A 27,497-nucleotide genomic window follows, 5' to 3' on the forward strand; every position below is an offset into this window, starting at 1 on the left:
TCCTGTGACCCCGGGGGCGTCTGGTCACCTGGAGCCATCATGACGCCCAAGGCCACGCAACTCCCCCTAGACCTTCCCATTTCCTGGTCAACTCCCTAGTCACCTGAAGAATCTGATAGGGTGATGGGCAGCGGGGGGCAAGTGTGAACCGAGACAAGATGGGGAACAAGGCCAGCATGGGGGCAGGGGGAATGAAAGGGCAAAGGGTGGAACGGGGTGAGGCGGCGTGGGCCACTAGAATTGAGATGGGACCCTCATCCAGGACAGAGTCCATTCCTTCCTCCTCCGAGCTTCTGATGGTTTCTTATAACCCTTTGGAGTCCCTCTGCTGTGGCCACATCTCCAGTCTCCGCTCCCTGTGTGAAATCTCTCCACCTCCCTCTAACAGGGACACTTATGGTTGCATTCGGGGCCCGCCCAGATAACCCAGGATAATCTTACCATCCTGGGAGGGTCCTTATTCAGCCGACCACAGCCACTGAGGGTTTGGGACAAGATCTCAATTATGGATCATGTCGGAGAATGGATTCCCAGTGCTCAGGAATGACCAAGGAGACTTAATCTGCTTCCTGGCTAAAACTGGGCTGGATGGACCCGTGTGCCTAGAGAGATTGGTGACCTGGAGGGCTTATGGGGGCCGCTGACTTTAAAGGGTTGTTTTGGAGAACAGGAAAGAGTAGGGTTTTCTGTAGTTTTTTTTTGTTTTAATCGTAAGACACATACAATTTAGGAATGTCTGTGAAGGCACCACCCGGGTCAAGAAACCAGACACTTCCAGGCTCCCTGGAAGGCTCCCTCCAGCCTGCCTTTCATCCCATACTGTCAACAGCTCTCTCGGGCTGGGCGCTTCTGGGGTGTGGGGAGGAGTCTGTGTGCTCTCCTGCTTGTGGAAATTCTATCCCCAACTCTCATCCCAGCACAAAGCAGGGGACCCCTGCCAGGGCAAACAAAGCTGGATGGAGGCTGTGTGGGCCCACAGTCTCGCCTCAGCCTTGCCTTGTGGCCGTCTTGCCTCGGCGGGGCAGCTGGCGGCCTGGGTTGAGTGGGGTGTCGGCTCTGACTCAGGTCACCGAGGGCGGGAGGCTCCCGGGTGGGAGGCCCTTTGTGATGTCAGCGCTCTGCCTACCACCCTCAGCGGCCCCTCCGTACCCCTCCAGTGGCCTTTCCTCCCAGTCCAGAGAGGCAGCCAAGGTGGGTGATGGGTTCCCGCTGTGCCAAGCTTGGCATGGGCCACGGTCGGGGCCACGAATCCTCCATGAAGAAGCTCGTAGCCTGCGTGAGCCAGGATAACTTCTCCTTGTCGTCGGAGGGAGAGGAGGAGGAGGCGGGCGAGGAGGAGGAGGAAGGAGAAGAGGAGGAGCTCCCGGTGCAGGGCAAGCTGCTGCTGATGGAGGCTGGGCAGCAGGAAGAAGGGGCAGAAGACGCCGACCTGGAGGCCCAGCAGAGCCCCGAGCCCAAGCAGACGTGCTCCTGACCCGCGACGAGGCTGGCGAAGAGGAGACTGCCACCGTTTCGGAGAGGAGAGAGATTTCAGAAAAGAGTCAATAAAGAGTCTCCATGGAGTCCTCCTCCACCTGTCTGTCCTTGCCCTCGCCACGACCCCCAACCCCTGTGACTGGTACCGTGTGTGTGTGTGTGTGTGTGTGCGCGCGCGCGCGCGTGTGTAGGGAGGATGAAGAGCAGTGACCCCTGTCCCTGAACCCCAGCCACAAGTTCTCGCAAGGTCCACTCCCCAAGACCTCTCAGCCGCTGTCCCCTGCTGTGGGGGGGGGGAGCACGAGGCAGCCTGGGCGAGAAAGTCACCTTAGCATGCCCCACCTCCAGGGAGGACTCCTCTCCAAGTCTGAGCACCTGGTGGGAAAGCGTCATCTCCCTCAGCACACCCCCACTGCTTTTCTAACCGTGGACAGTATTTTTATTGGGGGGGGGGAGTGGTTGTTGCATCACGAGGCATGTGGGATCTTAGTTCCTTGACCAGGGATCGAAGCCCTCCTCCCTGCCCACTGCAGTGGAAGTGCAGAGTCTTCATCACTAGGCCGCCAGGAAAGACCCTGGAGAGTCTCAAGAGTATGGACTCGGGAGCTCAGCAGACCTGCTGCCAGTTTGCTTGCGCTCGCTGCCTGACACTGAGCAAGTCCCTGTCTGTCTGTTAACACTAGTGACCCCGCAGGTCAGTGGGTCAGGAGAGGTGACTGAGATGCTGGGGAGGGACTGGGCCTGGCACGTAGCGAGTGTTTTGCCGAGACGAGCACTGCAGCTGGAGCCACGGGGGTCCCATCTGCCTCACGGACCCTGGTTTTGGGGGACAGAGCAGGTGGAGGAGTCTGAGTCCTTCTCAGCCACTGGGTCTGCTGCCATCCTCATGCTCAAGGAGACCGTCGGAACCCCTGCGAGAGGCTCGCTTTTGCCTTGCTCAAGGGGTCCCGCAGTGGGACAGAGCCGATGCTCTCATTAGGGCGGCGGGCAAAGGAAGCCCACAGAAAGGGGCAGACAAGGACAGAGACCCAGACCTGGGTCCCTCAGGCAGGCATTCCTTAGAAGCAGTGGAATGCACCGGTTGCCCCTCCTGGCCATGGCTCCCTTAACCCTTTTCTTTCCAATAGAAATAACAAACGTGATCTCCACCCTCCGCCCTCCACAGCCCCCAAGCACCAGTCTGGTGGGCTATGGAGAAGGATTCTGATTGGGGCTTCTGGGAGGGGTGGGGAGGTGGTGTCTCCAGGGATGGTGTGAGGGGTAAGGAGAGGTCCTGGGATCCTCAGAGGGTGGAGGCCACAACTGAGGCCTGGAGACAGAGCAGGGCAGGGGAGGCCTGAAGCGGGCGGCCCTGCTGGCTGACTATCCATTCCCATCCCAACCAAGCAACACAGCAGCTCTGTACTTCTGTCCAAGGCCCACAGATCCACCCGTCCATTCGCCTGCCCAGCCAACACTCATGAAGTCCCTGCTGTATGCCTGGCACCATGCAAGTCACTACGGGCCCAAGATTAATAAACCACAGTCTCTGTTCCACCCTGATAGCTCAATTGGTAAAGAATCTGCCAGCAATGCGGAAGAACTGGGTTCGATCCCTGGGTTGGGAAGATCCCCTGGAGAAAGGAAAGGCTACCCACTCCAGTATTCTGGCCTGGAGAATTCCAGGGACTGTATAGACCATGGGGTCGCAAAGATTCGGACACGACTGAAGATTCGGACACAACTGAGCGGCTTTCACTTCACTCTCTCTCACCGAGGGTGGGGAAGTGGGCAGTCAGAGTGGAAGAGTGGAGGGAGCAGGGAGGAGAGGGATGGACACCTAGACAGTCTTCACAGCGTGGTCCCCAGTCAGCCCTGGGCCCACACAAGGCAGGCACACTAGAACAGGGCCACTCACGCCCCCTTAATCCCCATGGAGGCCTTAGTGACCACAAGGCTGGACTGGAGGCGGCCAAGCCTGAGCCCGAATCCTGGCTCTGCCACTGACTAGCTGTGGGGCTCCGGGCTGGTCATTCAACTTCTCTGAGCCTGCTCCCTCTTTGTAAACTGTAATATTAGTTCCTCAGGGCTGCTGTAACAAAATGATCAAAAACCTGGCAGCTTAAAATATATCCTTTCGCCTTCCAGAGGCCAGAAGTCTGAAAACAAGGAGTTCTCTGGACCACAGGCCCCGGAGGCCCCAGGGAAGACTCCCTCTCCTTGTCCAGCCCAGGTGTCCCCATGGCTCGTGGCGGCATGGCTCTAATCTGGGCCTCTGCATTCCCGTGGCCCCTTCTCCCTGAGCCTTCTCTTCTCTCTCTTATAAAGACATTTGCCTTTGGATTTAGGGTGCACTTGGATAATCCAGGATGCTCTAAATATCCTTAATTACATCTGCAAAGAGGCTTTTCCAAATACAGTCCCATTGACAGCTTCCAGGGGTTGGGACGTGGACACATCTTTTTGGGGGACTCTGTTCAGCCCAGTACGAAGGTCACTAAGACTCATGGACAAAGCCGCCTAGAAGGGGTGGGGCCTGGAGCCCAGCCACATAGGAAGTGTTCTGTAAAGGAGGGTGATTTTCACCATGTGATCTGACACATTTATGAAGAAATAAACTACAATAAAAGCAGATGATAGCAAAGCTGTGCATGAGCAATAGACGTGGGCTGGGGGTTCTGCTAGGGGGAGGGAAGGTGGAGATGGAGGGAGCTTCCAGAGGTTGAGCTGTGGGGAGGGTTGGGGGCCAAGAGTTAAGACCAAGGGTTGACCGAGGCATGCGGAGGCGTGGGTGGCTGTGGAGAGAAAGAGACTAAGGAGCTCTGACCAGGCCGTGTGTGCACGCACGGGGTGGGCTTTCTTCCCCAGGGGCTGGCAGGTCAGAGCAGGGGTGCACAATGGGGCTGTGCTAGCAGGGAGGGGAGGGGAGTGGAGTTGGCAGGCAGGAGGCAGGAGAACGGTTTTCAAGCCTCCTGTGGTTTGACAGGCGTCTCAGGCTCACAAGAATGCCAGGAAGGAAGGGATGACAGCCCTTTGTCCAACAGGGAAACCAGGCCTCAAAACAACAGACCCAAGACAGGATATCAGAACAGAGTGGGCTTTGAACCTGACTCTGGATTTCCCAGCTTTAAATCCTGCTGGGGAGGCGGGCTTGTCAGGCAGGCCCCAGGACCACCGTCAATGCCTTTTGTTACTCTTTTGTTTTTTTAAGTTTTATTCATTTATTTATTGGTTTATTTTTAACTGAAAGATAGCTGCTTTACAATATTGTGTTGGTTTCTGCCATACAGCCACACCTTTGGTTACTCTTACCCTCCACCTGAGGAGGCATCCATGGCCCAACGCACACCCACCTGGGTGGCGGTTGTCTTCCTTACTGACCGCCCACCCATCCCCACTCTACTGGGGTCAGGGCTGTGTGCCTGGATTCCAGACTGCCTGCATGGAGCCAGAACAAGACTGGGCATGCTCGGACACGTTTATTGAGTTCTCACTGTGGGCTGGCCCTGAGGAGGGGGTAGGTGTCCCTATGCCCCATTCTACCAAGGCAGGGAAACTGGGACTTGGAGAGGTGGATGCCCGGGAGGAAGAGATCAGAAGGAAAAGCAGCAGCAGACCTGGGGTGTGGACCCAGCTCCACCTGACCTGAGGGTCCCTGCTCTCAACCCACAGATACGCCCTTTGAAAGCTGCCCCACCCTGCAGGTTAGGATGAGGGCAGAGGGCTTTGTTCCCCGTTAGGCCACATCTGTTACACACCCACCCTGTGCCATCACAATCAGCCCCAACTATATAACCAGGGGCTGCCAGGGCCTCTGTGAAGCTGGGTCTGCCAGAAGAGGAGAAGGAGGTGGCCTCTGCTCCTCTAAGTGAGGCCGCCCCCCTCCATGGACACCAAGACACAGAGCCTTCCCAACACCCATACCCAGCCCCATAGCAACTCTCGGCCCCAAAGCCATGCCTGCAACCAGTGCAGCTGCAGCTACCACTGCCAGAGCCGCAGCCACAGCCGGAGCTGCCACAGCCGCAGCCGGAGCTCCAGCCAGCGCCCGAGGAGCCACCGCAGCCCCGCTGGCAATCAGGGCCAGAGCCCAGGCCCCAGCCCTCCTCTGAGGCGCCACAGATACACCATGCACTCCCATCAGTGTCCTTCGCGGCCCATCACCCACTCTTGCAGCCGCTCCAAGAACAGAAAGAACTTGGAGGGAAAGGTGATCAAGAGGAAGCAGGTCAAGAGGAGCAAGCAGGTGTACAAAAGAAAGAGGCAGAGCTCAGGTATCTTTCAAGCCGGTGGCCTTTCACAGGGCTCCCCCAGAGAAGGGGAGTGCTCAGCCCAGCAGGGCTGTAGGGGCAGTGAGGTGAAGGCTGCCTCTGCCAAGTCAGAGCACACAGGACCCACAGGCAAGGGTGAAGAGGGAGAGGGAACTATGGCAGTTGCATATATATGATGTGTTGATGGAATAGCTCTTTAATTGGATGGGTTGATTGGAAGGATGGACAAATGGCAGATTAGCTAGGAGAGGTGAGTAAGGCTGGGTAGATGAATAATTAGGAGGTCTGTTAGATAGGGGGCGGGTAGAAGGATTAGATGGTTGCTTGAGTGGATGGGTGAGCGGAAGGATGAGGGGATAGAATGAATCCATTAAGTGACAGAATCAGAAGGGATGTGATCAGATTTCTAGATTGACTGATGCACTCACTGGAGGGTGAATGAATCAGTTGGCTGGGCAGATGGCTGAGTAGATAAGGGTTTGAACACAATTGGATATCTGGAGGCATGAATATTCAGAGGATATGAATTGGTTAAAAAATGGTTGTCTAGGTGGGTGGAGGATCAGGTTAGTGGATATATAAATAGGGAGACAAACTGACTGGATGGCAAACTGGCTGAATGGACTAACTGGACCAATGGACGAAAGAAAGATGGTGGGATTGGTAGACTGGATGAGTAGACTGGACGTGGTTTAAAGAATGAAATGAATGTTGGACTGGGTTAAATTCATGGGTGTATGATAAATGGATGGATTCACAAGTCAAAAGGACCCTGATGACTGTGTCAGTTCTAGCCCTGCCCAATATTTGATTACACATGAGTATCCAAAACCCAAAGGAGGAAGAGGGTTAAGTGACCTCAGGAAGCACTCAGGTATTAAAGGCTCCCTTTCCTATTCCTATCCCTTAGGACGAAAGTACAACTGAGAGGACACCCCATGGCTTGTTCCTGTGTTGGTTTCACCCAGATGAGAAACGCCATCACACGTGGAACGCTAGAAGGAAGAAGTAAACTTTGCAGGAACATGTTACTACAGTGATTTCTATGCAACATTGATTAAAGCTTGTACACTGGATGACTTATCCTTGAGTCATTTCATAAAATGTGTCGTGTTTTGGGGGGTCTGGATGGAAGCACAAAGCAGGGAAGAGGTTGGGTAGGGAGGAGGGACATGCCTTGGGATGGGATCTCATAATAATGTAAGGAATCAGTCCTCACGTGGAGCAGAAATGAATGGGAGGTAAACACACCAAGAAGCCTTTGGTGTAGATGGGCAACACCCTGCTTGGGCAGAGCCCTCCTTTGTGTTATATGCTCCCATGTGCATATGCACACTCACACACGGGACACCCTCGGGCCCACACACTGTTCATATCCACACGCAGAGTCGGCAGGCCAGAAGCATGGCAGGAGACAGGCAGGAAGGGGGTTAAGAACATGTGCTTTTCAGTCCAGAGCATCCTGAGTTTGAATCCTGGCTCATTTTGTTTGCCTTCTGTGTGCCCTTGGGTTGGTGATCAACCTCTCTGAGCCTCATTTGTTTCAACACATAAGGGACCCAGTGCTTTCAGGGGCTGGGCTGAAACAAAAGACCACATCCACAGAAAGAACACAAATATATAAGCACAAGATTTGCCAGTCATGGGACTTCCCTGATGGTCCGGTGGTTAAGAATCCACCTTTTAATAATGCAGGGGACGTGGGTTCAATCCCTGGTCAGGGAACTGATCCCCATAGGCCACAATTAGAGAGCCCATGTGCCACAGGTACAGAGCCTGCACGCTGTGGAGCCCACGAGCTGCAAGGAAAGATCCCGCATGCCGCAACTAAGGCCGGACATAGCCAAATACTAAACATGCACCGGTCACAAGAAGCAGAATCAAGCAAGCTGGTCTGGGTGTAACACAGAGCAACCCTGGTGCGGCTGTGGGTGGGGACGGAGTTCAAGGAGATGGAGACCCGAGGAAAGCACACTGCAGGCCAAGGGAGAAGCATGTGCGAAGCCTGGAGGGAGGAAGGAAGGTGTCTGAGATATTCCAAAGACTGGAGCAGCCGGCACAGGTGTGCGGGCGGCCGCCAGCAGGTGGGAGCACCATGCGGGGGCCAGGCCCATGCAGGGTTTGCAGGCCGTGGGGAGCCTGGAGATTTTATTTGGTGCAATAAGTCACGGGAGGTCTTAATCAGGCAAGCAACAGGGTCGAGCATCTTTGCTGTGTGGAGACTGACTGGCAGGGGACAGAGGGACAAGAGGAAGTGCTGTGGGCAGCGTGTGGCCAGGAGGGAGGGAGCAGAGCCTGGACCAAGAGTGGCAACAGAGACGTTCCTCTTGGAGGGAAGTTCTGAGGTCAGAGATTCCTGCTTCGCCCCAAACCTCCTGGTTCCCTGTTTGAAAACCTAAGTTTGGAACTTCCCTGGTGGTCCAGTGGTTGAGAATCCATCCGCCAAGGCAGGGGACACGGGTTTGGTCCTTGGTCTGGGAAGATTCCACATGTCATGGAGCAACTAAGCCCATGAGCCACAACTATTGAAGCCCGCGGGCCCTAGAACCCGTGCTCTGCAACAAGAGAAGCCACTGCAGTGAGACCCGTGCACCACAGCTACAGAGTAGCCCCCACTCACCGCAGCTAGAGAAAGCCCTTGGGTAGAAGACCCAGCACAAATAAACAAACAAAAAAGCAAGGCCACAGAAAGCCGTGATATTCACCGAAACCCCTCTGTGCAGAAGAGGTTGGGAAGCATTTCTAGAGGGCAAGTTTTAAGGGAGGAGGTGGAGGCAGAGGGTCAGAGGATAAGGTCAGGGACTTTCAGACCCACTCACCAGAGGACTTCCCTATTCCCTGGACAGTGTCCTTGTCTGATACCATCACAGAAGGCAGGAGCTCTATTGCAGAGACATCAACTCTGTAATAGAGGAAGTGAACTGGGAAGCAGACGGACTGCGTCACAAGTGTGCTTTATGGACCCATTCCGACCCCACATTTCCCTGAAACCAACACTCAGAAAGAAGTGCCTCAGTAACACAGACACCCAGTCATATATACAAAGAAACTGCCATTCAAAGTCACTCAGACGCAGAGCCCGAGGTTCACTTGAGGACTCCCAAGTACACACCCCCCCTCCACACACACACAGGTTCTCACACGCCTCCCCTCCCACACAATGAAACACAAGCAAGCACTTGCAGGCGCACAGCTACCCTCCCGCCGTCAGACACACAGTGACAAGAGGAGCAAAATCAAACCACAGATTCATTCTTTTGCTTGCTTGGTTTGGGGTGGCGGCAGCAGTAGTTTGGGGGCAGGCCTGCTGGAAACCCAAATTCAGGAAACAGAGAGAAGTAGATGCTAACTTCAGCCACCGAAGGGCCTGGCACATTCTCCCCATGTTGGGATGTTGGGGTGAAGTGAGGTCTGGGAAACAGACTCAGCCCTGACTATGGTGGGGTTGCTCGCTCAGCTGCCTGGGGAGCCCCCCCTAAGAGGACCCAACAGTCCTAGGGGTGGAGGGAGGAACAGCCAGGGAAGAGGGTACAGAGCCTCTGTAGTGCTGAGATGCCTATTAGAGATACGATTCAGGAGGAAAGAATACCTCAAGCTCTGTAGATTCGGCTCCTCTGTTCCCTCACTGGGTGACCCTAGGACTTTTTACCTCTCTGAGCCTTGGTTCAAGCAGTAAAGTGAAGTGAAGTGAAGTGAAGTCGCTCAGTCGTGTCCGACTCTTTGTGACCCCATGGACTGTAGCCCACCAGGCTCCTCCATCCATGGGATTTTCCAGGCAAGAATACTGGAGTAGGTTGCCATTTCCTTCTCCAAGAGATCTTCCCAACCCAGGGATTGAACCCGGGTCTCCAGCATTGTAGGCAAACGCTTTACCGTCTGAGCCACCAGGAAAGTCAAGCAGTAAAGACTCTGCCTGAAATGCGGGAGGCCTGGGTTTGGTCGCTGGGTCAGGAAGATCCCCTGGAGGAGAGAATGGCAACCCACCCCAGTATTCTTGCCTGGAAAATCCCGTGGACAGAGGAGCCTGGTGGGCTGCAGTCCACGGGGTCCCAGACAGTCGGACATGACTGAGGGACCAACACTGTCGCTTTCTTTCACTCTGCAAAGAAGGCCAAGGCATCGTGCTGTTCTTGATTGCTGTACCCCTGTCCCAGCATGGGGCCTGGGCACATGTTAGGTGCCCAGCAAATACTGGATGAACAAAGGAAAGAAGGTGCAGACAGTGAGATGCCACTTATACACCCGCTGAATGGGCAAACCCAGAAAAGGCTGGATGATACCAGGTACTGGGAGGGCCCAGCAAAACAGATATGACTGAATGCAGTTGCCAAGAGGGCAGACGTGCATACGCAGGTTGGCAGGCGACTGGGAGGTGTCTATGAGAAGTGCACAAAGCGTTTCTCACACACATGTGCCAGAGTTCAGGGCCTCGTGGCTTGCGAGAGCAAAAAACCGCAAACGATCCACAGGAGGGCTAGTGAACATGCAGGTTCACTGAGGACTATTGTGCAGTTTTTAAAATGGGGTTGACCTCTGTGCAATCCCTCCAGATTGCCACGACATGCTGCTGGGTGAAAAGGCAAGATGGAGAAAGAAACACCATCGAGGGAGGGCAAAATTCCACACAAAGCAACACTGTACTTTTATGGGGGAAAAAGCAGGTATGTAAGTGCTTAGACAAGATGTGGAAGGACACAGACTAAGCGGGTGCCTGGGGATATGTCGGGGGAGGGGAGATGCTTTATTTTCTACAAAGACATGAAAAAGTAAATTAGGGAGAAAAGGAAGGAGCATCAGGGGAGATGTAGTAAGCGCTCAGCAAAGCTCTGTCGACTCTGGAAAGAGATAGCGCAGGAATGCTAAATGTAAACTCTGTGTCTGCAGAGTGCTGTTATCTTTTCTTGACAGCGCTCGTCCTTTCTGGGCCTGCTGGGCTAGGCGAGAGGATCCAGGAGGCCCTTCCCAGAGGGACTCACTACCCCGGGGCATGGAGAGGCCAACGCTAGCCGCCAGCTGCTGTCCCCAGCTGAGCCTCGGCCTGTAAACTGTGCAGGTGGCACTGGCACCCCTCCACTTCCGGGAGCCTCCTCTCCCACCACCTACCATGCAGGTCCTCAAGTTGTGGCCTCCAGGCCTCTGCTGACTGCCACGCTCTGCCAGAAGTGCTCTGCCTGCTTCTCCTTGGGCTGAGTTTTGCTTGTTCTTTAAAATTCGGGTCAAGGGACTTCCCTGGTGGCCCAGTGGCTAAGAATCCACCTGCCAATGCAGGGGACACGGGTTCAGTCCTTGGCCTGGGAAGATCCTACATGCTGAGGAGGAGTTAAGCCTGAGCCACAGCTGCTGAGCCTGTGCTCCAGGGCCTGTGAATTGCAGCTCCTGAGCCCATGCGCTGCAATGGCTGAAGCCTGCTCACCTAGAGCCTGTGCTCTGCAACCAAAGAAGCCACCACAATGAGGAGCCTGCTCACAGCAACCAGGGAGTAGCCTGTGCACCATTAACAAATAAATGTGCTCAGTCGCTTCAGTCGGGTCCGACTCTTTGTGACCCCATGGACTGTAGCCCTCCAGGCTCCTCTGTCCACAGGATTCTCCAGGCAAGAACACTGGAGTGGGTTGTTACGCCCTTCCCCAGGGGGAAGGGGATTGTCCTGACCCAGTGATCGAACTCATGTCTCTCACATCGCTTGCATTGCAGGTGGACTCTTTACTGCTGAGCCACCTGGGAAGCCCAAATAAATAAATAAATTTGGGGCAAGGGTCGCCTCCTCCCAGAGCCTGCTCAGCCCTGCTGGCTTGGCCAGGGGCCTTTTCTGGAGCCAGCAGATACTGGGCTTCCCACACCACAAATCTACTGCTGGCCTGTGTCCTGAAGCAACAGGCCTTAAGCGAGAGAACTGGGACACGGTGAGCCCCTTGTCACAGTGCCTGTCACTCCCCATGGCTTTCTCACAGTGCGTGGGCTTAAAGCTGAGAAGACTCCTGCCCCTACCCCCAAGGTCCCCAACCTGTGACAGTCATCCTGCCCCCACCCCCAAGGTCCCCAACCTGTGACAGTCAGCCCTTGTGTCTAGTTGTACAGCTTCTGCAAACTCTTATTTCCCTTCTATGCCAGCTGCCAGAGGTGACTGCCGTTGTTCTTGTCAACAGCTCATGACACCTACTTTGACACTTATGGGATGGGGTAGGGTGGGAACCAGATGGGCCTTAGAATGGTGGGAAAAACAGAATAAATCTGCTCAGCGTGAGGTCCTGGGAGATTTATTGATGAAAAGGCACTGGGCCTGTCAGGCTTGGCCTTTGTGACAGTCCTCTGGGCCGCTGGATTAAGGCAACTTGTCTGAAGTCACAGCGAGGGTGGGAGCGAGGGAGGGGGAGGGGTGGGGAGCTGGGACTGAGACCTGGTGTGTCACAACCAGGGCTCTCAGAAGTCCTCTTCCCAGGCCCTCCTTTTTTCCAGCTATGAACACAGTACCAGCATTCTGAAAGCCGGCTAATACTGGATACTCCACATAATCTCTGACCTCATCTCTCCTGTTTCACCCGTCACACGGGGATCACGGGCCTGCTGGAATGTTCCCACCAGGTCTCCCCAGGACCTGGAGTCCAGCCACCAGCTCAGGCTATGACCCCTCTCCTGCCCGACGAGAGCCCTCTCCTTGGGCTCGAGCGTCCCCTCCCCTCCACGGGAAGTGTGTTTCCGTGTGATCTGCCATCAGGATCAGCCAGGACTAGAACCAACTGCCTCACGTCACGCAGCAGCCTCTGTGGACAGAGGCCAAGCCCCAGGCTCTCCAAGACACTCTCGCCAAGTTCCACCAGCTCTTCGAGGAGCAATTTTCTCATCTGGGAAGTGGCAACATAATTTCCACCTCACAGAACCACATGCATGCATACGTGCGTGCTCAGTCATGTCCCACTCTTTGCGACCCCGTAGACTGTAGCCCCGCCAGGCTCCTCTGTCCGTGGGATTTCCCAGGCAAGAATACTGGTGTGGGTTGCTATTTTCCTTCTCCAGGGGATCTTCCCAACCCAGGGATTGAAACCGTGTCTACCCGCATCTCCTGCTTTGCAGGCGGATTCTTTACAGCTGAGCCACCAGGAAAGCCAAGGAGTGGGGTGGGGGTGTAAATAAGACAACATGCCCAGACTGTCAACTGAACCGCAGCCGGCTGAGCAAATGATGCCTCCTCTTCCTGGGTCCCTGGGGAGTGAGGGCTCACCCCAGAACTCAGGTCTCGGGCTCCTCAAGCAGGGCTCTCTACAACGCACACGTGTCCTGGCTTCCCCTTAGGACTGTCTTTGAATCCATTTTGGGGGCTAGTGTGGTGATATCCGTAGGGGGGAGGGGGGTGTCAGGGACAGTTGTGAGGTGTGTCCCAAGCCCCTACACTATACGTCACTGTGGCTACTATCTCAGCAGTCCAGAAAGTCAGTAGCCAGAGGATTATTTCCACGCCCAATCCTATAGTGTCTCCTGAGCCGGAAGGAATGTCTCCTGCAGTCAGGGTGAAATCTAAACCCTTCCCATGTCCCCACAAAGCCTGCGCCATCAACTGGACCCCTGTCAACCTCTATATCTCACCACCTTGCTCTCTACACCAATGACACGTGTCTCCTTTCTGATTCTCAACCCTGTCGGTCACTCCCACCACAGGCCCTTTGCACTGGCTGTTCTACCTGGAATCCTCATCACCCCTTATTTAGAAAGGCCTCAACTCCAACCTCTAACCAAGAGGCTTTCCCTGACTGCTTTATCTCACTCTTGCTCACACCCCACAAAAACCCTGTTGCTCCTTCTTCCCTGTTTGTTATCCCATAGCACTTACCATGATCTAAATTGATCTTATGAATTTACTTCCTATTTCTCCTATGACTGCTTGAAGACCCCTGAGTTCCCAGTGCCTGGCAGATAGTAGTCACTCAATAAATATGTGTATGTGTGTGTATGCTCAATTGCTCAGTCATGTCCTATTGAATAAACACTGAATGAGTGAAATAAATGTCATTACCCCTATTGAGCAGATGAGAAACCGAGCCACAGAGAAGTGAAGAAGCTGGTCCCAGGCTATGTGCTCATTAAGTGACAGATTGAAACCAGAAGCCACACTCAAAGATCCACTGCTTGGGGGGGCCCCCAGAGGTACAGACTCCCATGGGAATCTTGGTTGTAAAGAAAGGCCGAGGAGCGCTGGGCAGAGGGCAGTTTCAAGATTACACAACCTGAAGGGGCTGCTTTTCCCAGCAGGACTTTGCCAAAACTAGAAAAAGAAACTGAAAAACTGAGCTCCGGGGGCCAAGATCTTGACTCCTCCCAGCTGTTGGCTAAGCCCCTCACTTCTGCGCCTGCCAGGGCTGCCAAGGGTGGGGGAGGAGAACCAGCCCCCACGTCTGCTGTGGCCCAGCAAGCTGTGGACACAGGGCTGCACCGCCTGCCCCGCGACAAGAAGTCACTTGTGCTAAGAAGCACCTTCTCTGTGCCTGGCCCCTTGCTTTGGGCTGTGCTTTCATGCTGCTCTGTGAGGCATAAAATTTCCAAAGCTCATTTGTAGCTGGGGCCAATGAGGCCCAGCGCAGGCAAGTTGCTGGCCTGTGGTCTCCACGGCACGTGGCCCAGCTTCCTGCGAGTCTAGGGCCAGCCCTCCACGGAGAACAGCCCAGGAGACGGATGCTTGTCAATCAGCGTATTTCTTTCTCCTTTTGGTATCTGGATTTGGTTTCATTTTGAACTCAGGGCTTTAGAAAATGAAACCAAAGTGGTAGTGACTGTCACTGTCGGTGGTGAGGAGAACCCACGTGTGCTTGGCAACTTGTGCCAGCCTCACCGCTCTTGCACAACCAGAGTCTGCTTGGGCCGGGGGGAGGAGGAGGCCAGGCCTACTGTACAGGCAAGACAACTGAGACTCAGAAGGGCCCAGAGCCAAACACAGGGAGATGGAGGCTTGACTGCCAAGACCTGGAGCCTCCCCAAGCTTACAAACAAGAGGGAAGTCGGTAGAATGGTCCTCACTCCTCCCCAGGCAGGCTTAGGATGCAAATGCATCTCTCTGATTTCTTTGGTATCTACTGTTTTACCAGAAGACAGACCAGGATTGGAGATCACCAGGAATCCGGTTGGGGTGGAGGGTGGGTAGAGGAGGTGGGAAGGGAATTTACAGCACAGCAAACACGGGTGAAAGCTTTAGGGTCTGACCTCCTGGGTATGAACCTCCGCCCTGCCCCTTGAGTTGTATGCCCCTGGGCAAGTGACTTCCCCCTCAGTTCCTCTACCTGTAAAATGGGCAGATTGGATCGTGGTGTCAGTCCAATGGTCTAAGGACTGTAAAGTATTTATTACCCAGCCAGTTTAGGCCAGTACATCACATGTGTGCGTGCTAAGTCGCCTCAGTCACGTCTGACTCTTTGTGACCCCATGGACTGTAGCCCGCCAGGCTCCTCTGTCCATGGGATTCTCCAGGCAAGAATACTGGAGTGGGTTGCCATTTCCTTCTCCAGGGGACCTTCCTGACCCAGGGATCAAACCCACGTCTCTTATGTCTCCTGCACTGGTGGGCGGGTTCTTTACCACTAGAGCCACCTGGGAAGAACCTAACACGTCATGGGTGACAGTAAATGAAATGAAGAAGGGGGCTCCATGGGGATGGGTGAGCATGTGGCAACAAGTAGGGGGCCGAGAGGAGGAGGTCCTAGTGCGCAGGAATGAGGGAACTCTTCGAAGTAGCCATCCGCATTGTCAATGAGGGGTAGGGGGCATATGGGCCATCAGATATTTATAGATCTGCTCTGAGCAAGGAGACATGCTGGCAGGAAGACAAGTCACGCAGGAGCCAGCCCAGCCTGGCTGCCTTCTCTGGGCCTGGACCACCCGCCTCCAGCTCGAGTGAGAAGGACGTGCTCTGTCTCCCCACTGCCAGCAGCCAGGGGCCTGGTTTACCCCCATGCAACGCTCTCCTACTCCACCATGCCGTCTATGGCATGCTTTCCTCGTGCTAGGACTTCTAACATGAAGCCACGAGCTCCAATATGCTGCCACAGCTGCTGACGGCCGCCAATGAACACCAGCAGCAAAAGCAAACATCTACTGGATGGCTATGATGCACCAGGGACTGGTGTAAGCACACGACCCCTAATCACTCTTTTAATCCCCACACTATGAGAGAGATGTTATTACCCTCTTCAGAGATGAGGAAACCAGGCAAGGGAGTTAATTACACGTCCAAGGTCAGAGGGACAGAAAGTTGCAAAATTACAACTGGAAACTAGACAGGCTGCGTCCAAAGTCCAGCTTTTAACCACTGCTTTGTACTGTCACCCACCACAGGGCAGCCCCCCGCAGGTGCTCCGGAATGACCACCGCACCTGAACACTGGCACAGGCATGGCTATGCATCTTCTGCGTGCACACACACTCACACACACACACATACGACCCAGGACAACCACATCAACGACCAACATCAGCTGCTGCCAACACAGATTCCGGGAGAGAGTGGGATCCTACACAACGCGGGTTCTGGGCCATCTTCTTGTGTTCATGAGGAAATACGGGTGTCCTGGGCTCTGCCTGGGGCCAGGGCAGGAAAGCGCCAGGGAGGCTGGCAGGAGGACCTGGCGCTAGGGCTTGGAGCCAAGCAGCAAGCTGGGCTGCGGCCTGAGAGTTGCCTGTAGAGGGCAGTGTGTGCCAGTGTTGGGCAGGACCCTGCCAAGCCTAGTTACTCCGCCTGACCCCTCCAGGCTGTGAGACTGACCACCCACCAGCCAGCTCCCAAGCTCATTTGTTCTTTCTTTCATTCAAAAATACATGTACCAGCCAGGCACCTACTCCATGCCTTTCTATGACAGAGAGCATCATATATAAATGTACAAACCGTAGCGGGTACTCCATCATTCCAAGACTGGGGGTATGAGTGTGGGGAGGGAGCAGTTGGGGGTGGGGGTGGGATCTGTAAAAGAGAGGAGGGAGGAAGACGAGGAGCTGGGCAGGAAAGCTCAGAGTAGGCTTCTGGAATGACTACATCTGAAAATGAACTCTCTTTTCATTGGCCTCCAAAGTGCATTTAGAGGTACCCAGCTGCTCTCTCCTCTCCCCAAAATAAAAGGGAGCAGGGTGTGCCTCGTTTGGAGCTCCCCCTCTGCCGGTCACCGGGCCTCAGTTTCTCCAGCTGTCTGGTAGGAGAAAAGGCAGGCCAAGGCCGCCTGGGACCTTGCCGGGGCCCCACCCGGTTTCCAAGGAACTGGGCTCGCAGTCGAGGTACCCCTCCCCCGCCGCCAAAGGGTTCCTCCGAAGCCTGTGGTCAACCCGCCGCTTCCTGGGAAGCCCAAGCCAAGACCAGGGACAGCGACAGGCAGGGAGGGATGCGGAGGCGGCCATCTAGAGGCTCCGGGACGAGGGGGGGCAGGGCGATGGAGGCAGCAGTCCCGAGGGGTCCCAGGTGAGACCCGGGATAGGGTGGAGGTGTCCGGCTCCAGAGTAGAGGACACAGGTCTACCAGAGATGGGTGCTGAGTCACCTGGCGGAGGTGACGGGTGTGTCAGGGCCAGTCCGGAGTATCCTAAAGGGCTTGCCTGCAGAAATCTGCGACGGAGGCACTGGGGGTACCGTAGGGCCGCCAGGTCCGAAGGGGGGGGCGGTGCTGAGAAGTGCCCCGGAGGTTCAAGGGTAGTGCTAGAGACCTTGACAGACGGGTCCTAGGACAGGTGCGAGGGTAGGTCAGGGCTGGGGGACCTCTCCAGGGAGGGGTCCCGGATTTGTGGGAAAAGTCGAGCGGTGCCGGCCTCCGCGGTGCGCAGAAAAAGAAACCGAAAGTGGCGCGGAAGGGCGGGCCTGGAGGGGGCGGAGTCGGCAGGGGCGGGGCCTCGCAAACCCCACGCCTCCAAGCCGGTTTAAAAGACTGGTGCAGGGGCGGGCGCGTAGCAGAGAGAGCTGCGGCCGTGGCAGCTGCACGGCTCCTGGCCCCGGAGCATGCGCGAGGGCCGCCCCGGAGACCCCCGCTGCCCCGCCCGCGGCGCCCCGCGCCCCGCCGCCAGGTGAGACGGACGCTGGGCGACGAAGCTGGAGGGAGAGGGGAGGAACGCACGGGACCGCCCGGGGCGGCCTCGGGGGCTGCGTGGTGGGGTGGCGGCTGCCACGCCCCTGGCCCCTGCGGGCCCCAGCCTGGCGGACCCCGCGCTTGGGGTACCCGCAGCGCCGCTTTTCTCCTGCCTTTCTGCCCGAATCGCCCGGACGAGGCGTGCATTCCCGGCCTGGCCGGCAGGCGGCAATCTCGGGGCGGTGAACCGAGGACCCGGTGGTCCGAGTCCGAGGCAGGCTTCTGCACGGCGCCTCTCTTCACGCCCCCTTCTCGGACTCGGACTAGGACTCGGAGGTGGCACAGCGCGCCGCCGAGCTCCCACCCGCCAGCAAGGGCGCCGCGGGCGGGCAAGCCCATTTTCTAGATGAGTCCACTGAGGCCCAAAGGGCCGCGCGGACGCGGGCTTGAGCCCTCGGCCCTTTAGGAGCGGCTCAGCACAGGACCCCGCCCCTCCCGAGCTGCCTCGCGGGTCCTCACCTGCCCAGCCGCGCCCGGACTCCCTGCTCACTGCCTGTCTCCCCCATCAGCGCACCCCCGGACGCTATGGCCCACCCCTCCGGCCGGCCCCGCGAGTAGGATGGTAGCACACAACCAGGTGGCAGCCGACAATGCAATCTCCACGGCAGCAGAGCCCAGACGGCGGCCAGAGTCTTCTTCCTCCTCCTCCTCCTCCTCTTCCACCTCCTCGCCCTCGTCCGCGGCCCCGGCGCGCCCGCGGCCCTGCCCGGCGGCCCCGGCCCCGGCCCCGACCCCGGCCCCGACCCCGGGCGATACGCACTTCCGCACGTTCCGCTCGCACGCCGAGTACCGGCGCATCACCCGCGCCAGCGCTCTCCTCGACGCCTGCGGCTTCTACTGGGGGCCCCTGAGCGTGCACGGGGCGCACGAACGGCTGCGCGCCGAACCCGTGGGCACCTTCCTGGTGCGCGACAGCCGACAGAGGAACTGCTTCTTCGCCCTCAGCGTGAAGATGGCCTCGGGCCCCACGAGCATCCGCGTGCACTTCCAGGCCGGCCGCTTCCACCTGGACGGCAGCCGCGAGAGCTTCGACTGCCTCTTCGAGCTGCTGGAGCACTACGTGGCGGCGCCGCGCCGCATGCTGGGGGCCCCGCTGCGCCAGCGCCGCGTGCGGCCGCTGCAGGAGCTGTGCCGCCAGCGCATCGTGGCCACCGTGGGCCGCGAGAACCTGGCGCGCATCCCCCTCAACCCCGTCCTCCGCGACTACCTGAGCTCCTTCCCCTTCCAGATCTGACCAGCCGCTCACCGCAGCATTAACTGGGGCGCCCTTTTATTATTTTTTATTATTAATTATTATTTCCCTGGACCGTGTGGGTGCCCTCCCCACCTGGGTTGGAGGGAGCGGGCGTAGGGGGCGAGGCGCCTCCTGCCCTGGGCTGGAGACCAGGCCGCAGAACCCTCCCCACCTCTTGAGGGGTGCCCCCTTCTGGTGCTCCCTCTGGGTCCCCCTGGTTGTCGTAGCAGCTTAACTTAAAACTGTTATCTGAGGCCAGGGCCTGAACTCGTACCTCCTACCTCTTCATGTTTACATATACCCAGTATCTTTGCACAAACCAGGGGTTGGGGGAGGGTCTCTGGCTTTATTTTTCTGCTATGCAGAATCCTATTTTATATTTTTTACCACCAGTTTAGGTAATAAACTTTATTATGAAAGTTTTTTTTTTTTAAGAAAAAAAGGTTTCTAGAGCGTGTGCTTTGGTCAAAGGTTTTCCACGGTTCTGAGTGGGTCCGGGTTCCTAATACTGACCTGGGTGTGGCTGAAGGTGGTGTGTGGCCCCCCAGGTTCTGTGGCTGGGAACCCCACATGGCTTCACCCTCAGCTCTCAGGGGGAGAGGAACCCTTGGTCTAGTTTTGGTATTGTGTGTCTGGTAAGAGGGCACTTCATGTGTGAGCACTTAATGTGTGCCAGGTCCTATTCTGTACTTTATTTACATATGCTTAAATTTACTTAATCTATAAAGACTACCCTATGAAGCAAGGCTCTTATCCCCATTTTATGGAAGAGAAAACTGAGGCAGGGTAAATTTGCCTGTGGTCATTCTGGTGTCAGAGAAGACACTTGGGCCTTTTTTGGCCATCCTCCCAGAAATCTGTTTGAAATGGATGACAGAGGGGAAACTTCTTTCATTCTGTGACCACAGCTTCTTCCAGGAAGAGGCTGGGGGTGGGGGGGGTTTGATGAGTTTTTGGAAGGAGGAGTGGTACATTCTGAAACTTGGTATCTAGGGAGACAGAGATACTGAGATGGGATGGGGATAAAAGGGTCAGATCTGAACTTCCTTCTTCCCGCCCTGTCTTGTCTCGTGTACTTTTTGGTGAACACGCAACTTGCAACCAGAAAGACGCTCTGTGGTCTGTGGTGGCAGGAGGGCCCTGTTGGCAGCTCTGGGCAATTCCCTTTGCCTCTAGGGGCCTCAGCGACTGCCTCTAAAATGGCTTGCTGGAAGAGGTTGCTTTGCTATAACCCTCAGCAGCAGGTACTGATGCATAGTGGATGGAGGAGGTGATGTTTTCCAAAACTGGGGCTGGCCAGCATCACTAAAGAGTGCCCAGGACACGGGTTTTATGGCTACTCTGTGGCCAGTCTGCTGGCCACTCAGGGCTGTGGTGCTGCACCCGGTGAATCGAGTCATTTTCAGGTGTAGGGTTAAGCGGCCTCACAGATACATCCCACTTCAATTTTAGAACTCCGATTGGCCCTCTGCAGCCCTGGACATGCTTATAATGGAGTGTCCTAATATTTAATAACACCTTTCAGACTTTAAACTGCAGCATAAAATTAACTTGATAGCCGGAGAGCTGGAGTGGCCCAGGCTTGTCTTGGGGATTAAATAGGTTCCAGGCCCCAAGGTTAAGGATGGCCAGGAGAGATTTAGGATCTCAGAGAGCTTTGGCAATTTCATCCTTTAATGAGGCAGGGTGGGAGGGAGCGGGGGAGGTGACGTCTGTGTGCCTCCAAGGAATCACTGCTTTTTCTTCTTTGAACCGTCTCCCTTCCCTTTGTTCTGTGCTGTGTGGCTCAAGTTTTGTGTTCAGACTTTCCTGTCTCTTAGCCAGCTTGGGCAGGGCAGGGAGAAACCCAAGAAGGCAGTGCTTGGACATACGGCAGACACTTAGTGAGCGCTTACTGTATGCTGGGCCCTGTGCTACTTTGTTTAAGCCTCTCAACTAGCTTGTGAGTTAGAAACCTCTCCCCCTTTATATAGATAAGAAAACTGAGGCTCAGAGAGGCAAAGCAGGGCATACAGCAAGTGGTGGAGCCAAATGGCAAACTCAGACAGTATTGCTTCAGAGGCTGGGTAGCGCTAGCCTCCCATGAAGGCCTAACAGTCACAATAATAATAACAGTAGCAGCTGCTAACATTTATATCAGCATCACTGGGAAGGCACCATTCTGAGCGTCTAGTCACCAATATTAAAACATTCAACCTTCACCTGAGCCTTAGGATTTAGGTGCTATTAACATTCCCATTTTACAGATAAGGAAACAGGTCCTCCTCTAAGGAGGGACAAATCACAGTCAAGTTTACAATATTTCCAGGGCTTTGCCCCTCCTTTAAAAAAAAAAGCTTAAAAGTCACATCTTCATTACCCAAACTCATACACAAACTCATTTCCCTTAGCAAAACAGCTGAAACTAAAGCTCCTCTACTCACACTCCCCAGAGCTGGCCCCTTCTCTTTGTGAGTCATTTTTTTTTTTTAAAGCTATACTGCCATACATGAAGTGACCCGAAATGCCCTAGAAGCCCCCGGGAGCTGCACTCCAGACACGGAGTAACAGATGGGCACAGCAGTGCAGACGCTGCAGGGCAGAAGGGCGGGGAGGGGGGCGGCGCGCGCGCCGTGTGGCTTCCCCGTGGTGTAGGTCCTCTCAAACCTCAGCTTCGTGATTCAGCAGCGCTGACGTCAATTTACAAGAATGAAAAGTGAGAGGAGGAATGGTGTATGTGTGGGCCTGGGCTGGGGGCCCAGGTGCGACTGAGGTATTCTTCCCACTGACAGCAGGTGAGAGGGCCAGCGGAGGGCAGGCAGGATGGCAAAGGGGCCGCTCTCCAGGACGACGGGGACTGCAGGCCGGGGCGAGAACTGCCTCTGACCCGCATCAAAGCCTTTCCTCGGCGGGTGACTCTGCCCCCCATTTCAGAGATGAGGAAACAGAGGCCCAGCGCAGTACTGTCACTTACTTAAGGTCACACAACTCAAAAGTGATAGCCAAGACTTGCATCGGGTCCACCGCACTCTCAAGGCAGTTGGTTTCTTCAAGAGTGGAGGAGGGAAGAGCGAGGAACCCTGTGAAGAGGCATTTCCCCAGGTCTCGCTTCAGCCTGCTTCATCTTCCCAACTTGATGAGTGGAACTGTTAACTGTCCCCCAGCCGGGAAGTGCAGAGCTGAGCCTCTTCCTGAAGCGACGCACATAAGGCATTTAGCCTAGAGTCTGGCCGTACATCTCCAAATGATGCGGTGCTCAGTAAATGATAATGAGTTTCAACAAACATGCACTGAGCACTGACTTATGTCCCAGGCGTTACTCTTAAGCCCAATGGATACAGGAATGGACAAAATCAAGGGAGCCTGGCCCCCGTTCACACGGAGTTCACGTTCAGGGCCTCAGACAGTAACTAACTAAATATGAAACTAAAGGCGCAAGAACATTCCAGGTAGTGACAGTACTGAAGATGAAAACTCAACTAGGTGATGCAACAGTGGATTGGGACTATTTCAGGAGGAAAGATCAGGAAGGCCCCTTCAAGGTGACACTGACATTGTGCCTGGAATGACAGGTCAGAGCCAGCCAGGGAGGCAGACATTTCAGGTAGAGGGATCAGCAGCTGGGAACAAGCTCAGCCCAGTCCAGTGGCTGGTGGAGCTGGAGGGGAAGGGATTGAGGGAAAGCAGGTGGCAGGAGGTAAGGCGGGATGGGAGAGCAGTGGGCACAGCCACTGGTGAGGAGTGTGGATTTGAACTGTGATGGGGAGCCAAGGTGTGGCCCAATCTAATCTGTGTTGTAATCAGATTCCCTGCTTCCCTGCCTTACGTGTATCTGGGGATGGGGGTGTGTGTGTGGCGAGGGGAGGGGTCATTCTTGGTCAGACCCCTCAGCTCCAGCCAACTGGGTCACAGAGAGGCAAGGGACAGTCACAGGACCTGCTGGGACTGGTGCTGAGACCAAGTATGGGCCGGGCCTGGGGCAGGCATCAGTCAGAAACCTCAACTATGATCAGATTCTCAACCTCCCCAACCTAGGTCTGAACAAATCCCCAGTGCACAGCCCCCCAGACTCCGGTGAGGGGCTTCTTGGGGCAGCTGGCCTCAACTTTGGGACAGGAAGCACAGGACCTAGGAGGAGGTGGATTGGGCCTGACATAGGGTGGGTGTGTCCAGTGCCTTTGCATCCCCCTCGCCTGGGCAGCCCCTTCACCTGACGTCCACTACCATCATCCAGAGACTCCCCAGTGCTTGAGGCTTCTAGGGAATAAAAATAGCCCTGGGCCGATTCTAGGGGTCTCAAGGTCCCTCAGAGAGCAGAGTGCGGTCTTCAACGAAACAAATTCAGACAGGGACAACAGTGCCCAAGATGGGCGCTCAACTGCCCCTCCCCACTGGCCCTGGCCCTCAGACAGCCCACAGGGGAAAAGGATTCTCCTGCTCTAGACCACCTGTTTGGCCCTGATACACCACCCCCCTCAGAACAGACACTGCCACGTGAGGCCGGGCATCTCCAAGTCCCAGTCCTCCAACGGCTCCCGGCCGCACTCAGGAGAAGGCCCAACTGCCCCTCGAGGACCCATGTGGCTGGCCTCAGCACTCACCACACTCCTTCCTGCCATTGGGCCTTTGCACATGCTGTTCCTGCGCCTCGTTAGGTCTCAAGGTGAAGGGCTTGTCCACGTACGAGTGCCGTCGCCTCAAGGCCTCGCCAGGCCCCAGGGCACCCAGGCCGCAGGTGCCGCGCACTAATGACGTCACTGGCTGCCCTCACCTGCTCCTCGGGTCTTGTCAGTGCTCGGCTCCTTTTGGCTGGGCTCCTTTCGGCTGTGCTCAGGCTCCCCAAGGCCTCTCTGAGCCGGGGCAGGCCCCCCCGCCCCCACTCTGTGGCCCCTCTGGCCTCCGTGTGGTCCTAATGCCGCCCTGTGCCTACTGCCTGCTTGGAAGACCTCCCTGCCCCCACCACCCACTCAGAGAGGACTGTCAGGTCAAGCCCGTAAGAGCGGGATCTCCAAGCCCACTCTGGTCTTAAGAGACCAAAAAGAGCTTCCACTCCATACCGGTGCACACCCGCCACTGGTGCACCAACTCACACGGCCCTCAGATCCTGAACGCTAGCTTTCTTACCTGCAAATGAGATTAATCACTGTACCCGTCCCATGGACGAGATTAAGAGGGTACCTGTACAGTGTTTAACACATGATAGGTCTCCAATAATTAGGGCTGGCCTCTCTGCTTTATGATGCTTGCCTTGCTGCTGTTTTAATATAATGCCAATTACTGAGCACCTAAAGGATGCTAATACTTCGCCCAGGTTGCATCACCGAGGTGGGCTCAGAAAAGTGAAGGAATTACCCACCCCCCACTCAAATGTGTAAATGGCAAAGCCAGAGTTTGACTTGGTAAAACTCAAATAAAACCTTGGTAAGGTCATGATCTTACCAACTACAATGCTCAGGGGTTCATGGGTTAATAGGTTTCTGAGACTTAGGGCCATCCTGGAGGATGTTCAGAGCCATACAACCAGCCAGGGCTCAGAGCACCTCATTCATCCTTTTCCCACTAGCACAGGCTGGGAAGCAAGGTGAGACAGTGGGCTGATAACTTATCTGCAAGGTTGCATCAGAATTCAGCCTAGGAGAGGGCTGCTTGATCAGAAGGGGCCCTGGGGGAGTGGCTCTGGGGCAGTCCTGGCAGCTGTTGGGGGTGTGTGTGTGGAGGGGGGATGGATGCAAATGCTGACGGGCAAAGACAGGAATGGTGCGAGCCTGACATCTGGATCCTGAGTTAGGAGGGTGACATTCGGGGCTGGCCCCACCTGGGGACCTGCCTGTGGGATGAGACACTCCCTCCCATACCTCCCACACTTGTGTGCAGCCGGGAGGGGCATCCAGGAGCAGGGTGGAGAGGAGGGGTGAGGCCTGGGTAAGTCAGCCTTGGTGGCCCCTCCCCTCAACATTTCACTGTGGGAGGCAGCACAGAGGAGCAGAAAGACCTGGCACCCGGGCCCTGGCTTCGAGTCCTGTTAACAGTGTGACTGTAGTGGCCTCATCTATAAAACAAGAATTAGATTCAATGCTGGAGAAGACTCTTGAGAGCCCCTTGGACCTCAAGGAGATTAAGCCAGTCCATTCTAAAGGAAATCAACCCCGAATATTCATTGAAAGGACTGATGCTGAAGCTCCAATACTTTGGCCACCTGATGCAAAGAGCTGACTCATTGGAAAAGATCCTGAAGCTGGGAAAGATTGAGGGCAGGAGGAGAAGGGGACAACAGAGGATGAGATGGTTGGATGGCATCATCAACTCACTGGACATGAGTTTGAGCAAACTCTGGGACATAGTGAAGGAAGGGAATCCTGGCGTGCTGCAGTCCAGGGGGTCACAAAGAGTCAGACACGACTGAGTGACTGAACAACAACAACAAGACTAAATGAGACCCACTCTTGCCTTGCTTCAGAAGGGCTATGAGGATCAAATGATTTACTCCAAGTGGAGATAACTTGGATCACCACGCAAATATAGAGGTTATAATAATTATTACTATTTTGTTTCACATGGGCTGCCAAGATGTATTTGAGTGAGCACAGCCATGAAGTCAGACAGACTTGGTTGTATTCCCAACTTGTCATTTGCTACAAATAAATAGTGGAGGCTACCAGCTCATCATGTCAGTTGCTCACTAGACACTAGGCGTTGTTCTATGTAATTCATGCATTGTATTTCATTTAACCTACACAAGAACCATATGAAACAGACACTATTAGTGTTATGATACTCATTTTGCGGATGAGAAAACAGAGGCACAGAGAGGTTAAATAAAGTGCCCAGGGTCACACAGCGGCTATGTGGCAGAACCTAGGAGGTTCCAACACAGGCAGCCCGATTTTACAGCCATCCCCTCGCTTTAAGCTAAGGTTTCCAAACCGTCAGACACCGGAGATCCACTTTTATGATTTTTGCCAGCTCTATCCAAGTTGCAGCTGTTATGTTATTCAATGATATTCTTCAGGTTACTCAGTTTCCTTAGGTAAGTTTTATTCAAAGGGAAATGTATCATTATTATACACAGAAAACCAGAGCCAAAGGAGATGCGGGTTCGATCCCTGGGTGGGGAAAATCCTCTGGAGGAGGAAATGGCAACCCACTCCACTATTCTTGCCTGGAAAATCCCATGGACAGAGGAGCCTGTTGGGCTACAGTTCATGAAGTTGCAAAGAGTCGTACATGACTGAGCACACACACAAACAAAAGAAGCCTGTTTTGTGTGTGGCTGAGAGTGAGGGAGGGAGGGGAAGAGAGAGTGAGACGTATCAAGTGTCAGAGAGGTGTTTAAGACACAGCAGCACCCATATGAGACTGTCTCCTTTACTTGAGTGGAAAATAGGAAATCTTTCACAGCAGCTCAATGTTTTATCAAAATGTCACTGGGTCTCGCCTAAAATCATCATCCAGGGACCCTCCAGGACACCCATCCTGTGCCTGGGAAACTGCCCAGCTTGGCTGCCAGCCGTATGTCGTGGGCACTGACTGAGCCTCAGTTTCCTCACCTGTGAAATGGGGTAAGCCCTCGGATCTCACAGGTACAGAGTATTAAAAGGAAGTGATTATAAGCACAGAGTATGTGCTCAATATGAGGCGTGACGCTGGCAGGGCAGGGTAGACCCTATGTAGGGGGCCCAGCTTGGGACACTAAAAATGAAAGCCTAGCATGGCCAGCCTGGGGTTGCTCCATGCTGCTAATCTTATCTTTTGCCAAGTTCCCTCTGTGCTAACCTGGTGACAGGAAGGGCCACAGTTTCTGGAAGGCGGGTCAAAGCGAAACTACCTCAGGTCCTGGCTGGAGGGGGGCCTGGTGGGCTCCCCCATCCTGGTGGGCAGGGCGTGGGGGTAGGGTGAGGAGTGCAGGCTTGAGCTTGAAGTGGACCTCCCCCTCATAGGATTGCAGATGGGGAAACTGAGGACCAGAGAAGTGGGCTCAGCCCCTTTGCAGGCAATGGAGGGAATTGGGTGTGACCATATAAACGGCTGATTCGCTTACCTGACACTCCTGATCACACACACAAACCCTTGGCTCCCCCTGCAAGTGAGTATTGCTACCGGTTCCCCTTTATCTAGCTCTTTCTAGATGGGTATCCTTATTGTCTCATTTCACAGACTAGGCCAGGAGAGGTTGAGCTCCTTGTCTAGATCTCACGGCTGATAAAAGTCATAGAAGCAGTACTTGGACCAAGACAGATGACCCCAGAGCATTCTAGTGGCTCCCAGCTGCTAGACATTAAAATCTGATCCCTTTCCCATGGGCTCTGAGGTCCTTCACTGCCCAGGCCCACTGTACATTTTAGCCCATCACTGTCCCGGTCACATTCCCCATCTGCTTCCATCATCCTTTGGCCTTTTGAGCAACCCAGGGGAAGTCTTTGATGTTTCTCTTGCCTTCTCTTCACTTGGCAAACTCCTACTCAGTCTTCAAAGCC

General features: G+C 55.1%; 3 protein-coding genes and 1 long non-coding RNA gene across 4 annotated transcripts; all 4 read left to right on the top strand.

Moving 5' to 3' along the window:
- Window positions 1-1,155: 1,155 nt before the first annotated feature.
- Window positions 1,156-1,562, top strand: PRM3 (protamine 3). Its single transcript, XM_081560397.1, has one exon. The coding sequence runs from the start codon at window positions 1,199-1,201 to the stop codon at window positions 1,472-1,474; it is 276 nt and encodes a 91-aa protein (XP_081416523.1). The 5' UTR covers window positions 1,156-1,198; the 3' UTR covers window positions 1,475-1,562.
- Window positions 1,563-5,273: 3,711 nt separating this feature from the next.
- Window positions 5,274-6,802, top strand: TNP2 (transition protein 2). Its single transcript, XM_081560398.1, has 2 exons — window positions 5,274-5,729; window positions 6,637-6,802. Exons 1-2 carry the CDS (start codon window positions 5,342-5,344, stop codon window positions 6,651-6,653), a joined length of 405 nt encoding a protein of 134 aa, XP_081416524.1. The 5' UTR covers window positions 5,274-5,341; the 3' UTR covers window positions 6,654-6,802.
- Window positions 6,803-6,911: 109 nt separating this feature from the next.
- Window positions 6,912-11,249, top strand: LOC145533309 (uncharacterized). Its single transcript, XR_014073990.1, has 3 exons — window positions 6,912-7,810; window positions 10,277-10,387; window positions 10,635-11,249. It is a non-coding gene; the product is annotated as an uncharacterized LOC145533309 (long non-coding RNA).
- Window positions 11,250-17,633: 6,384 nt separating this feature from the next.
- Window positions 17,634-19,786, top strand: SOCS1 (suppressor of cytokine signaling 1). The gene is made up of 2 exons (XM_081560399.1): window positions 17,634-17,748; window positions 18,320-19,786. The coding sequence occupies exon 2, from the start codon at window positions 18,370-18,372 to the stop codon at window positions 19,042-19,044; it is 675 nt and encodes a 224-aa protein (XP_081416525.1). The 5' UTR covers window positions 17,634-17,748; window positions 18,320-18,369; the 3' UTR covers window positions 19,045-19,786.
- Window positions 19,787-27,497: the final 7,711 nt, after the last annotated feature.

The sequence above is a fragment of the Giraffa tippelskirchi genome, chromosome 13, assembly GCF_054371585.1.
Source record: "Giraffa tippelskirchi isolate mGirTip1 chromosome 13, T2T-mGirTip1v1.2.pri, whole genome shotgun sequence".
NCBI classification, from domain to species: Eukaryota; Metazoa; Chordata; class Mammalia; order Artiodactyla; family Giraffidae; genus Giraffa; species Giraffa tippelskirchi.

What these genes read in the sequence shown, in the direction of transcription:
- PRM3 (XM_081560397.1), top strand. Translation starts at nt 1,199, where the DNA reads ATGGGTTCCCGCTGTGCCAAGCTTGGCATGGGCCACGGTCGGGGCCAC.
- SOCS1 (XM_081560399.1), top strand. Translation starts at nt 18,370, where the DNA reads ATGGTAGCACACAACCAGGTGGCAGCCGACAATGCAATCTCCACGGCA.
- TNP2 (XM_081560398.1), top strand. Translation starts at nt 5,342, where the DNA reads ATGGACACCAAGACACAGAGCCTTCCCAACACCCATACCCAGCCCCAT.